Below are 12,582 nucleotides of genomic sequence, written 5' to 3'. Positions count from 1 at the left end.
GGGAATCACTGTACTGTATAACAGCATAAGGTCAGTTGTCGGGTCATGATGGAGCCTGCCTTGTTTTTAGCCTGCTATATTGTTTGACCTGAAACGTTGACTTAACACACAGCAACTAAATGAGCACATTTGCCCTAGTACTCGAGTCCCCCATACACACTTCCCCTTTCTCCATCTTTTAATCTAGCATCTTTTAATCTAGCATCTTGTACTTGTTTTCTTGAATAAATCTAGTTCCTTACTCTTTTATGTAAAGCGCTTTGGGTATTTTGAAAAGCGCTATATAAATTTGAGCTATTATTATCATAGGTGGAGAAACATTATCCAAGTGAAGAGCATACTGTACGTATAGGAGCTCTGTTGTTTCTGATATTATTGAGCAGTACTAAAATATTTAAAACGATATATACTGTATTGTATTGTTTCCATGTTATGCAACAATCAGAGTCCAATATAAAATTACAATGTAGCTTTGGATGTGATGAAAGCTGAGGAGATGGCTGATGATCTTGTGGTCGGTTAGAGTGAGTTTGCAGACGGTGCAGAGATATAAGCGTCTATCAGTCTGCTCCTCACAGCTGCATTCCACCAGGTGCTCCAGACCTGCAGGGATCAAAAGGTACAACAGAGTGCAATAATAAGCAGCATGTGGTTCAACTCTGGTTCTTGGGACACAATTTTCTCACTTGTTTCATTAAAAACAACAAAAACGTATCTTCCTCCAGTGTGAATTATTCTGAGATGCAATGCACTGACCTAGAAGAGGGTGCTTCCTGTTGGGCGTTTCCAGGTATGTCTGGATGGTCATCATTTTGGGCCTTGCAGCTGTGGAGAGATGGATGGATCAGATATATTGAAACACATTGTTTTGATGACACAATGACGAAGGGATCTTTTTTGTGAAAAATGCAAGTCAAAGGTTCGTGCTTGGCCTCTAGGGAGAGTGCATGCAATGTTTCGCGCAGATTGATGCAGTTATAGGTAAACATGTGAAAATCTGCCTCATGGTGGCGCTATAACAGGCCGCTCTGGAAAAGTTGGGGCAGAGGTTCGTCGTTGGCATCCAGGGAGTGTGTGTGCAAAGTTTGGCATCGACCGGGTTAATTCGACCAATATATCAGGATTCTTTGACATCCGCTAGCTCGAAATGTGGCGTGAATCGGCATATTTTTCGAGCTTGTAGATCCGCTACTTTTGCTATTTTTGAATTTGAATCATGATAAGTTACAGATTTGGACATGTGAGGCTTCCACCCGACATATTCGAAATTCGGCATAGGAACTGACCTGTGATCTGCTTCAGAAGGTCGTCATATTGACCCAGAGCGTGCATTACTGTCAAACAGAGAAGGATCATCATGAGTTAATTTGCACCACTCCAGAATACAAGTGTTGTTAGTCCTTAAAGTATGAAAGAATCATATTTTATCCTGCAGTGCATATCACACCACCAATGGAACGAGGTAATCAGTGATAGCCTGTCAACATTTGTGTCTGCCCTATTTATCGAGGTGAACATACGGACAGCATGAAGTTGTGCATTTTGAAAACAAAGATGTAGACTAGCAGCTGCACATTAATAAAAAAATGTAAAAGGAGTGAGACATGGAATGACACGCAGTAAAGACTGTCGTGCTCGGTAATCGAACCCACGACTCGCTGTCAAGCTGAATTAGAGCATCCATGTGGTATGCAACTTCACCAGTAGACCCCTACACAACCTATTTATTGGATACAGAAGCTGCAAAGATTCGCACAAGTTTATTCTCCATTTCTCCCTCAACTGCCATAGATTGCTTATTTTATCTTATACAAAGAGTAGAGTTTCTCTTCATTTCAAGTAGTGTCTAGCATGTGCGACTAGCCTCTCCCAACGAGAGCCGCCTGTGTCCACACTACTGAGCTCAGCTGTGCGAGTGGGGATGGCAGGCAAGCTTTCTCTCTGGTGGGTGAAGAGATGTTTCTGCACTCGGATACACTTATACAGTATAAATAGGGGCAGGATGTTAAAAAGTCAAGAAGAATGCGATAACAATATTTCATTGTGAAGGGTGGCTAAGATAATACAGATAACGATTACATGTCAAACAGAAAATAGATAAATAAAAGCATTGTTGTAGCAATTCAATGTAATCATGTTCTTGTAAGCCAGTGGATAACTGGAGTGGAAATCTGTGATCATGTGTCCTAAACAACTTGTTACACCAGATAGTGCTGTCAAGATAACAGACAGACAATCTTCAGGATTAACATTCTAACTAAACATTATAGCACAGAAGGGCAGCAGCACTGTACTGTACCTTTCACATAACTGTAGGCACAAAATAAATCTGTAGGCAAATCCAGAACCTGTGCACAGAAAAGAGGGGATAAAACAGTTCATGTTCATAAAGTCAGGTTTACAGTGGAGTTTCATACATTTCCTAGACATGTCACACTGGGTACAGCCTTAAGGCCTATTCATAGTCTGGATTTTCGGTGGTGAGGTGACCACCGCTCCGGTGGTGAGCTGACCACCGGAGCTGAAATAACGTTGAGCGGTGGTGAGTAAAAACAGAGAGAAGGGCTGGAGCGGTGGCGGTGGTTTGCTCTTCACCGCGGCTCGTGACGTCATGTTGTAGTTCGGTGGTCACCTAATCACCGAAAATCCAGACTATGTATGAGCCTTTAGTGTGTGCATGCATGCACCGAATAGCCTACTAATCAAGCTCTGCCGTATCTTCTTTCCTTCTATCCATCTCTCACGCACGTGCACTAAAGTGATTTCATGTACAGTATGTACCAGTATGTGCATGTTGGCGCAGCCATATGTGGACTGAAAACGAATGCAGTTCACTGTCCGTAAAACAACCAAGGGACTGGGTGAAAGTTCACCCCAGCAAGTACATACATAGGTTGGTTCATTATCATAGCACTAATAATAACCTCATGACATAAATATCCTATATTACAACAGCAAAGATAATTTATGAAATATAGGCTGTATGTTTCCCATGTTGCTCTGCACATGCCGACCTGCAGTTTCTCAGTGCGTTGTTCCGGGTTCTTTGTGATGTTGCTGTGGAGCCATATAAGATCCACCTTCTTAGGGCTGGGAATCCAGGAGAACCTCAGCGCGTCTGGGTTGGTGTAGTTCTGGGAAATAAGACACAAATATCTAAAGTAGAGCATTTATGGAAGCTGATGTGTATCTCTGTGTCAAAGGTGGTGTTCAACACTTACGCAGTAATTACAACAGTGCTCAGCCTGTTTGAGATGATTAATTATGTCCAAAACATAGACCTCACACACGTGACACAGGTAAAACAGCGCACCATTCTCTGAACCCAAGCACAGTGTCACCAGAGACACTCCTAGGAGGGAAGCAAATACAGACAATAACTAGAACTGCACTCTGTGGAGTGCATACAGTACTTGCTTGTTGCACACAGGGGGGCAGTCAGACAGATATTTTGTGAAGCCACAAGGAAATCGGGATTTCCTGAAAGTTCATATAATGGCCTGTTGTGGCTCTGTCATTGGGCCCAAAAAAACCCATAGCACCATAGAAGTCCATGTATTTGGGCCCAACTTCACCTAGACTGTATTACCTTAATAAACATGGTCATGAATACTTTTTGCTTCCAGTCACTAGTTTAAAGTCTCATTTCTAATGTCATAATATTCTTTTTGGAAAATGATGGTCCCATTTATAAAAAAAATGACCATAAAGTCGCGCATGTTCTGAGGGGCGTGGCTACCGTTACAGTCTATGAACGGGATCCCCCACCCACTCGAGTCAAAATAAAAACCAACGAAGAAGAAGGGGGGAAGTCCCGCCTCGTTGTCTGGGCCAGCCAATGGGCCAGCTGGGCCCAAACGGATCTAGAAAGATGGCGACTTCCATTGCAAGGACTGACAGGCTTCATTTTACGTTCATGTTAGACCCGGGGAACGCTTTGTCCATATTTTTTACAGTCTATGGTTGCACACTAGTAGGCCATAAATGGCCTACTAGTGCGCAAGCAGAGCGCGCAAGTACTTTCGACCGCTACAAACTGTCAAATCTCAGTTTCTCTGTGAAGGAACGTTTGAAATGTTGAATTATTAGGTTTAACTATTTGCTACCTACCTACTTTATGCATGTACAAAAGTAGTATTATTAAGTATGGTACTAGTTTATATCTATAAAAGAAATACAGTTTTATCAATTTAGAACTATGACTAGTTGTGCCTGATACGGCAGTAGTGCCAGATTACATACATGTATACATACTGTAGGAGCATTACATGTAATCCTCCCGACACTAAAACATATCGTCATTACGTCACCACCATCGAAAACCAATTACACTCTGGCATTGGGTCCTTTAATCCACATCTTTATTACGTCATCATTTAGAGCTAGTTATACCAGTTAGTTATACCTGTGTCGGGTGGATTAAAGCAACTGACTCTATGTAATTTGTAAGTTGATTAGCGGTATACTGTGGTTACTTTGCGCCGTATGCACCGTCCCAGCAATTTTTATGCGTATGCACCGTCCCAGCAAATGACGTAATGACTAATTGTGCCTGATACGGCGTTGGTGCCAGATTACATACATGTATACATAGGAGCATTACCTTTAATCCTCCCAACACTAAAACACATCGTCATTACGTCACCATCGAAAACCAATTACACACTTAATTAACCCAATAATAGATATTTCTATAACATACAGTACACACATTACTAACCTAATAATGAGCTTCCCAGAAGGTCAATGTTGTCCATATGAACTGGAAGAGAGAGTCAGACATGGAGAAACATCAGAAACATTAAAAACTACTCGTCGTTTAACAACAAGTTTGTCTTGTTCAGCGCTATTCAAAAAAGGAAAAACAACTGCATTTACATTTACTTACACTATTACTACTACTACTGTACGTGTGTGTGTGTGTGTGTGTGTGTGTGTGTGTGTGTGTGTGTGTGTGTGTGTGTGTCTCTATTATCTGACTGCACTGGCAGAGTTTGTCCTTTATACAAGGCTCTTGTACTTCTGTTTATGTGGACATACATAAATATTTCGTGCGTGCGTGCGTGGGTCATATAAGAGCTGGTTGACAAGCTGGATATGCCCATACAGCTCTGTACATGAAACATAGGCTGCAGTGTTGATTTTTACAGCAAATTTTGATTTAAACATAATCTTTTAAATAAAATTACATTTGTCATCTGAAATGTTTTAATTTTAGTTGACTAAATATCATGTGATAAACTGCCTCCCCCTGGCCAGCCTGCCTGATGGAGTGGAAAGGAACTGGTTGGAATAACGTGTTCCTTCCACGCATGAAGGAAGCATGAGTTCAAGTCCGTTGCTCTCCCCATGTCCCCCATATATGGGGACTAGGTTGGCGGAGGGTGTGTAGAGCCCAGGATCACATTAGATAATTGACACAGGGGTGAAAAATGGGTTACAAAATCGTGGGATAAAATATATATTAAAAAATATATATATCATGCGATTTTAGAAAAACACATTTTGGCAGGCATAATGATGCCTGATTTTACACTTGGTTGCATGCTAAAAACAGCCAATCTTTATTCTACAGTACAAGCTCACAACACGTTGTGAACTTGACACCCAAGCGCAAACATAAAATTACTTTCTTTTAGTTCTACTGGATCTCTTCTCCACTGGTCCTAACATTTTAGTCTAGTTTTTATTTGTTGGCGAAATTGTCAATATTATTTACTTAGTCTTAGTCATCATAGCTTAGTTCTTATTTAGTTTTCATAATAATAATAATAATGATATTACATGATGATGATAATATATAGATGATGATAATGATAATGATAATGATGATGATATATAGAAATTGAAGAGAATCTCAATCTCTCTTACCTGGGCCATGGAACACCTCTGAGTTTCAGCACCAAGAAAGAAACCAAACAGAACAGAGGTGAAGTGATGTAATGAATGATGTTTGTGTGATTATTGTGACTTCTGTGGCACCGAGCTAAGTTATCTATGGGGGGGGGGGGGGGGGGGGTGTTCTGCCTTTATTGATAGGACATAGTATAGTCTCGCGTTACTACCAGACAACTATTCCACAATCTCCGAATGCTATATAGAGTCTGGGACTATAGCCCCCATGAGCTGAGTAACGGAAGCTGCCATTTCCGTTCACAAAAATATATTTTGTATTTCCTTTTCTGCTAAGCAACAAGCTATATATGCTTAGATGATTTCTATTTGTATATTAGGATAAGTCTCCACTTCCGCAGCTCCGCTTTATATTTTACTCATGGCAGCTCTTCCGTTGCTCCAGACTGTATGAAGAAAGCATTTGAAAATTGCGAGAGGCAACAGTCTGGTAACGCGAGACTAGGCATGCGCCTATATATGGTATGCACCTGGACTGCGAGGCCAGTGGGTGCCCAAATACATTTTTAAATAGCCATATTCAAGTGAACAGAGATGCTCCATTTAGCAGTGTTTAGCATTTATCACTTGAGGGGAGTGATAAACGCACAGGAAAGGAAATCATTATCTTGGAGCAATGTTCAATGTTTTTACCAGAGATGACCTACCTGTTTTAAACAGTTCTGCCTTTTTCTGTGAATAGAGAACAAGAGATAGGTTTAGAAATAGTAGCAACAACAATATAAATCAGGTTTATGGCAATTGAATTCACAGCAAACAATCCACGGTGACTTTGTCAAATACTGTATTTTTGGCATGAGGGCACAGCTCAAGACCCACTTCTACACACTTGCTTTTAATTGATCTTTTATTTTTTTTGTTATTCATGTCCTCACTGTATTGCATTACTGCTCTTGGTTTTTAATGTTTATGCCTTGCTTTTCTTTTCTTTTTTTTCTCCATTGCTCTGTAAAGCACTTTGAGCTGTCATGAAAGGTGCTATACAAATAAAGTTGTATTATTTTTTAGTATTATTAAATGTACATTACAACATTGAATTACAATACATCTCCACGTTACTCAACATGTCTGACTGTCCTTCTATAAATCAGAAAATGCTTAACCGCGGCTGACTGACGCGACGGACAGATTCCCGGAAACGCTCTCCTCCGCATCAGTCAGCCGCGGAGGTGGAGCTTCTTTTCCATCCACCAGCTGTCTAAAAAGCCCAAATGACGTCGGGCTTCAACTTCAACTGTCCGTGGCTGTGCCTGTGGGGACACAGTCAAGCCCTTTCCACACCTAAGCGCAAAACGGTTTTGCGCCGCGGACAGATGAAGCTGTGATGCGTGTGCGCAGCTGGTTTTTAGACAGCTGGTGGATGGGAATTAAGCTCCACCTCCGCGGACGATTGACGCGGAGGAGAGCGCTTCCGGGAATCTGGCCGTCGTGCAAGTCGTCCGCGGAAGTGGAGCTTCTTTTCCCCATCCACCAGCTGTCTAAAAACCCGGTTTTTAAGCTGTGAGCAGCCGAAAACGTGCGCGGCTCTTTTGATAGTGTGGCAGCACCTATAAGGTGCTGCCGGAAGCGCTCTCCTCCGCGTCAATCGTCCGCGGAGGTGAAGCTTAATTCCCATCCACCAGCTGTCTAAAAACCAGCTGTGCACACGCATCACAGCTTCATCTGTCCAAAAACCATTTTGGTGTGGAACCAAACCACACACAGAACGTCGGAAACGAACGCAAACAACGGCCACGAGGCTGTGACACACACATACACGTTACTAAAATAATAAGACTAATATGGGGGGGGGAGAACACAACGGAGACAGCGCTTCTTTCACCAGTGCAATGGAAACTAGAAAAAGTGCCCTTCCGGGCACAGGTCTCCACCAGGTTATCCACAGATCCGTGCAGTTAGAGGTAAAAACACTTTTGGGCCAGTTATAGCGCCACCTTGAGGCTGAGTTGAAATTGTTCATGTGGCATTTCGTCCTCGGCCTAGTGGGAATGTGGGTGCACAATTTCACGGAAATCACGTGATGTGTTCATGATTTGCAGCATTTTGTTTGAAACTGAGCACTCCTGTGAACTTTGGAAGCCAATCTTAACCAATCAGGATGGAGTCTGATAAATCTGAAAGACCCGTTTCGTTGAATGGCTCTAGAGAGACTGTGTACCAATTTGCGTGATGTTTGGACAAAATCTGTAGGTGTACTGTGCAAAAACTTGTTTTGCACAAAGCGGCCTCCTGGTGGCGCTATAACAGGCCGTTCTGGAAAGTTTGGGGCAGAGGTTCATGGTTGGCATCCAGGGAGTGTGTGTGCAAAATATGGCATCGACCGGGTTAACGGTGGCCGAGATTAGCTGTTCACGGACACACACACGGACACACAAACGGACACACAAACGGACGGACACACAAACGGACGGACGGAGTGCAAAACATACTCTCCCCACATGCCTTCGGCCTGGTGGAGACAATTAATGGTCTCACTATTAGTAAGTGAGCAACATCAGGAAGAAGCAGGACTCAACCATCAGGTTTCAAACTCCATTCTTTATTGTATGTCATCACACCAGAGAGAGACTAGTGTCTCTCTCCAGAGCTTCCCTCCGAACTCCCCACACACATCCCCAACACATATTTTATACTTTCAGCAGTGTACAGAGTTTCAGGAGTAACAAGAGATGGTCATTCCTTAAATGGACTCTATTCTATAGTTAACTCACACAGTTTGAAATAGGTTCACATGAGTCGGCAGTCTCTAATGATAATGAGTTTGTCAGTGAGGAACATCTACTAGTAGGCTACATTCAATGAATCAATACCATAGTGTTTATATGCATTCTTTCCACCATACCAGACAAATATCACTATGTGATAATTTCTTGTTTTTTCATTTGATTTTTATTGACGTTTTTGGGCCTGGTAGGCCGTAAAATGTGTGCCAATTAGTAAGGCCAGCCCAGTTAGGGCCCAGTTAGGACCAGGCGGTTGAGAACCGCTAAATTGCCGGTTTTCATAGTAAAATGACCTAGTTCAGACTAGTCATACACAGTACACAACTAAAACTAAGATTAGATGAATAATACCTCAACAATCAAAAAGGAATGTAAAATGTATTTTAGTTACACTTATAGACTATAGACTTATCCTCAGTGGCCACTTTGTCATGCCCAGTTAGCTCAAAGCATGTCGGAGGTAGATGTAAACCCAACCTTTGTGGTACCGTAAATGTGTGAATATAATTATGTTTATGCATACATGGCTGCTGGGTCGCAAAAACTATTTCAGTGTGAACTGACAATAAAGTACTATACCACATATCACAACACAGAAGCAGAGTAAACTAGAACTGCACTCTGTCGAGTGCATACTTGCTTGTTGCACACTAGTAGGCCATAAATGGCCAACTAGTGCGCAAGCAGAGCGCGCAAGTACTTTTGACCGTTGTAGGTGTAACTATTTGTTACCTACCTACTTTATGCATATAAACACCTAGTATTATTAAGTATGGTTCAAGTTTCTATCTATATAAGAAATACAGTTTTATCGATGAAAAAAAAAGTATATAAACTGAATTAAAATATATTATACAGTATAATTATTGTATTACTTATTGTAAATTGTCAATTGTTTTAAATGTATTTCATGTTGGACTATAGTGATATTAATACTAAATCATGATCAGAGTAATATGTGTTTCAATTTCTGTAATAATACTTTCACATTTGTTAAAATATACATGATCTAAAATACTTCCGTAATCTGTAGTTGGATTTGTATTTAATTGTTTGCACACTACACTAACGTTAACATTTATGGTTAACTTTTTGACACTTTCGTTACTTTTATACACCCCAGAAACATAATGTTGTATTACTTACGTCATCATTGAGAGCAGTTATACAATAGCAAATTGTGCCTGATCTGTCTGATATACTATATGGAGGAGTATGTAGTTGTAAGTTGATTAGTGGTATACTGTCGTTACTTTGCGCCAAAAACCGTGACAGATTACACAAATGACCATATTTCTTACGTCATTATTGAGAGCTAGTCATACATATACACACCACGTACTCTGGTCCCAGCAGATCAGGCACAATTTGCTATTTTATTTTTTACTGATTATGTATGTAGTATACATATGACTAGCTCTAAATGATGAGGTAAGACATATGTATACATATATATACTATATAGAGTGTGTAGTTGTAAGTTGATTAGCGGTATACTGTGGTTACTTTGCGCCAAAAACCGTGACAGCCGTCCCGCCATTTGATGTTTATGCAAGAAAACAGCAAATCTGTGCCTGGTTTGCTGGGACCAGATTACACAAATGTCAAATGACCATATTTCTTACGTCATTATTGAGAGCTAGTCATACATATACACACCACGTACTCTGTTCCCAGCAGATCAGGCACAATTTGCTATTTTATTTTTACTGATTATGTATATAGTATACGTATGACTAGCTCTCAATGATGACGTAAGACATACGTATACATATACATATACATATACTATATAGAGTATGTAGTTGTAAATTGATTAGCGGTATACTGTGGTTACTTTGCACCAAAAACTGTGACAGCCGTCCCGCCATTTGATGTTTATGCAAGAAAACAGCAAATCTGTGCCTGGTTTGCTGGGACCAGATTACACAAATGACCATATTTCTTACGTCATCATTGAGAGCTAGTCATACATATACGCAACACGTACTCTGGTCCCAGCAGATAAGGCACAATTTGCTATTTTATTTTTTTACTGATTATGTATATAGTATACGTATGACTAGCTGTAAATGATGACGTAAGACATACGTATACATATACATATACTATATAGAGTGTGTAGTTGTAAGTTGATTAGCGGTATACTGTGGTTACTTTGCGCCAAAAACCGTGACAGCTGTCCCGCCATTTGATGTTTATGCAAGAAAACAGCAAATCTGTGCCTGGTTTGCTGGGACCAGATTACACAAATGACCATATTTCTTACGTCATCATTAAGAGCTAGTCATACATATACACACCACGTACTCTGGTCCCAGCAGATCAGGCACAGTTTGCTATTTAATTTTTTACTGATTATGTATATAGTATACGTATGACTAGCTCTAAATGATGACGTAAGACATACGTATACATATACATATACTATATAGAGTATGTAGTTGTAAGTTGATTAGCGGTATACTGTGGTTACTTTGCGCCAAAAACCGTGACAGCCGTCCCGCCATTTGATGTTTATGCAAGAAAACAGCAAAGCTGTGCCTGGTTTGCTGGGACCAGATTACACAAATGACCATATTTCCTACGTCATCATTGAGAGCTAGTCATACATATACACAACACGTACTCTGGTCCCAGCAGATCAGGCACAATTTGCTATTTTATTTTATACTGATTATGTATATAGTATACGTATGACTAGCTGTAAATGATGACGTAGGACATACTGTACGTATACATATAGAGTGTGTAGTTGTAAGTTGATTAGCGGTATACTGTGGTTACTTTGCGCCAAAAACCGTGACAGCTGTCCCGCCATTTGATGTTTATGCAAGAAAACAGCAAATCTGTGCCTGGTTTGCTGGGACCAGATTACACAAATGACCATATTTCTTACGTCATCATTGAGAGCTAGTCATACATATACACAACACATACTCTGGTCCCAGCAGATCAGGCACAATTTGCTATTTTATTTTATACTGATTATGTATATAGTATACGTATGACTAGCTGTAAATGATGACGTAGGACATACGTATACATATACATATACTATATAGAGTGTGTAGTTGTAAGTTGATTAGCGGTATACTGTGGTTACTTTGCGCCAAAAACCGTGACAGCTGTCCCGCCATTTGATGTTTATGCAAGAAAACAGCAAATCTGTGCCTGGTTTGCTGGGACCAAACGACCACAAATGACCATATTTCTTACGTCATCATTAAGAGCTAGTCATACATATACACACCACATACTCTGGTCCCAGCAGATCAGGCACAATTTGCTATTTTATTTTTTACTGATTATGTATATAGTATACGTATGACTAGCTCTAAATGATGACGTAAGAAATATGTTCATTTGTGGTCGTTTGGTCCCAGCAAAACAGGCACAGATTTGATGTTTTTCTGCATAAACATCGAATGGCGGGACAGCTGTCACAGCGGAAGAGACCGGGCGAAATTATTACTTGTGCGCTCTGCTTGCGCAAGTAACTAGAATGCTATCTGGCCCTAAACAGCGAATACACTGTGGCAGAATTCCTGAGCACAATGAACGATCAAAAACAACGAAAACAATTCAACTAGCTTGATTGATTAATTGATTGAAGTATTTACAGTTTGCAGAATTACAGTACAAACTCAGTGAGCACATTGCAATAGAGAAAGGCCGCCATAGGCACCTGCCTCCCTATGGAAGACAGACTATGCACCAACTGCACAATGAAGTGGAAACTGAGCTACATTTCGTAACCATCCGTCCACAGTACCAAGAAATCGGAGGATCTAATATTCAAAGCTCAGAGTGAGAGGAGCTGCAGAGACTGAGAGCTCGATCGCTTTTGGTTTTGAGTTAACTCTTCCCCCAGAGTTAAAAATGTAAACAGCTGTATACATTTTTGCTACAGGCTTAATGTTTGTTTTTAGTTCAATGTTTGTTT

General features: G+C 40.7%; 1 protein-coding gene across 1 annotated transcript in view; it reads right to left on the bottom strand.

Moving 5' to 3' along the window:
- Nucleotides 1-12,582, bottom strand: part of LOC310857964 (uncharacterized protein) — a gene marked incomplete at its 3' end in the record, with an annotated part of 31,256 nt that overhangs the window by 17,960 nt on the left and 714 nt on the right. The window contains exons 3-11 of the mRNA XM_083764010.1: nt 6,561-6,585; nt 5,872-5,889; nt 4,721-4,762; nt 3,222-3,352; nt 3,015-3,134; nt 2,300-2,348; nt 1,287-1,334; nt 757-825; nt 464-603 (exon numbers count right to left, since the gene is read on the bottom strand). Coding sequence (XP_083620136.1) covers nt 464-603; nt 757-825; nt 1,287-1,334; nt 2,300-2,348; nt 3,015-3,134; nt 3,222-3,352; nt 4,721-4,762; nt 5,872-5,889; nt 6,561-6,585 — 642 coding nt within the window. The remainder of the gene's footprint in view (nt 1-463; nt 604-756; nt 826-1,286; nt 1,335-2,299; nt 2,349-3,014; nt 3,135-3,221; nt 3,353-4,720; nt 4,763-5,871; nt 5,890-6,560; nt 6,586-12,582) is intronic.

Source organism: Protomyctophum parallelum (genome assembly GCF_964188405.1).
Source record: "Protomyctophum parallelum genome assembly, chromosome: 1".
Classification (NCBI taxonomy): Eukaryota; Metazoa; Chordata; class Actinopteri; order Myctophiformes; family Myctophidae; genus Protomyctophum; species Protomyctophum parallelum.
Note: the sequence above shows the minus strand (reverse complement) of the source record. Positions and strands in the feature narration are given on the sequence as shown.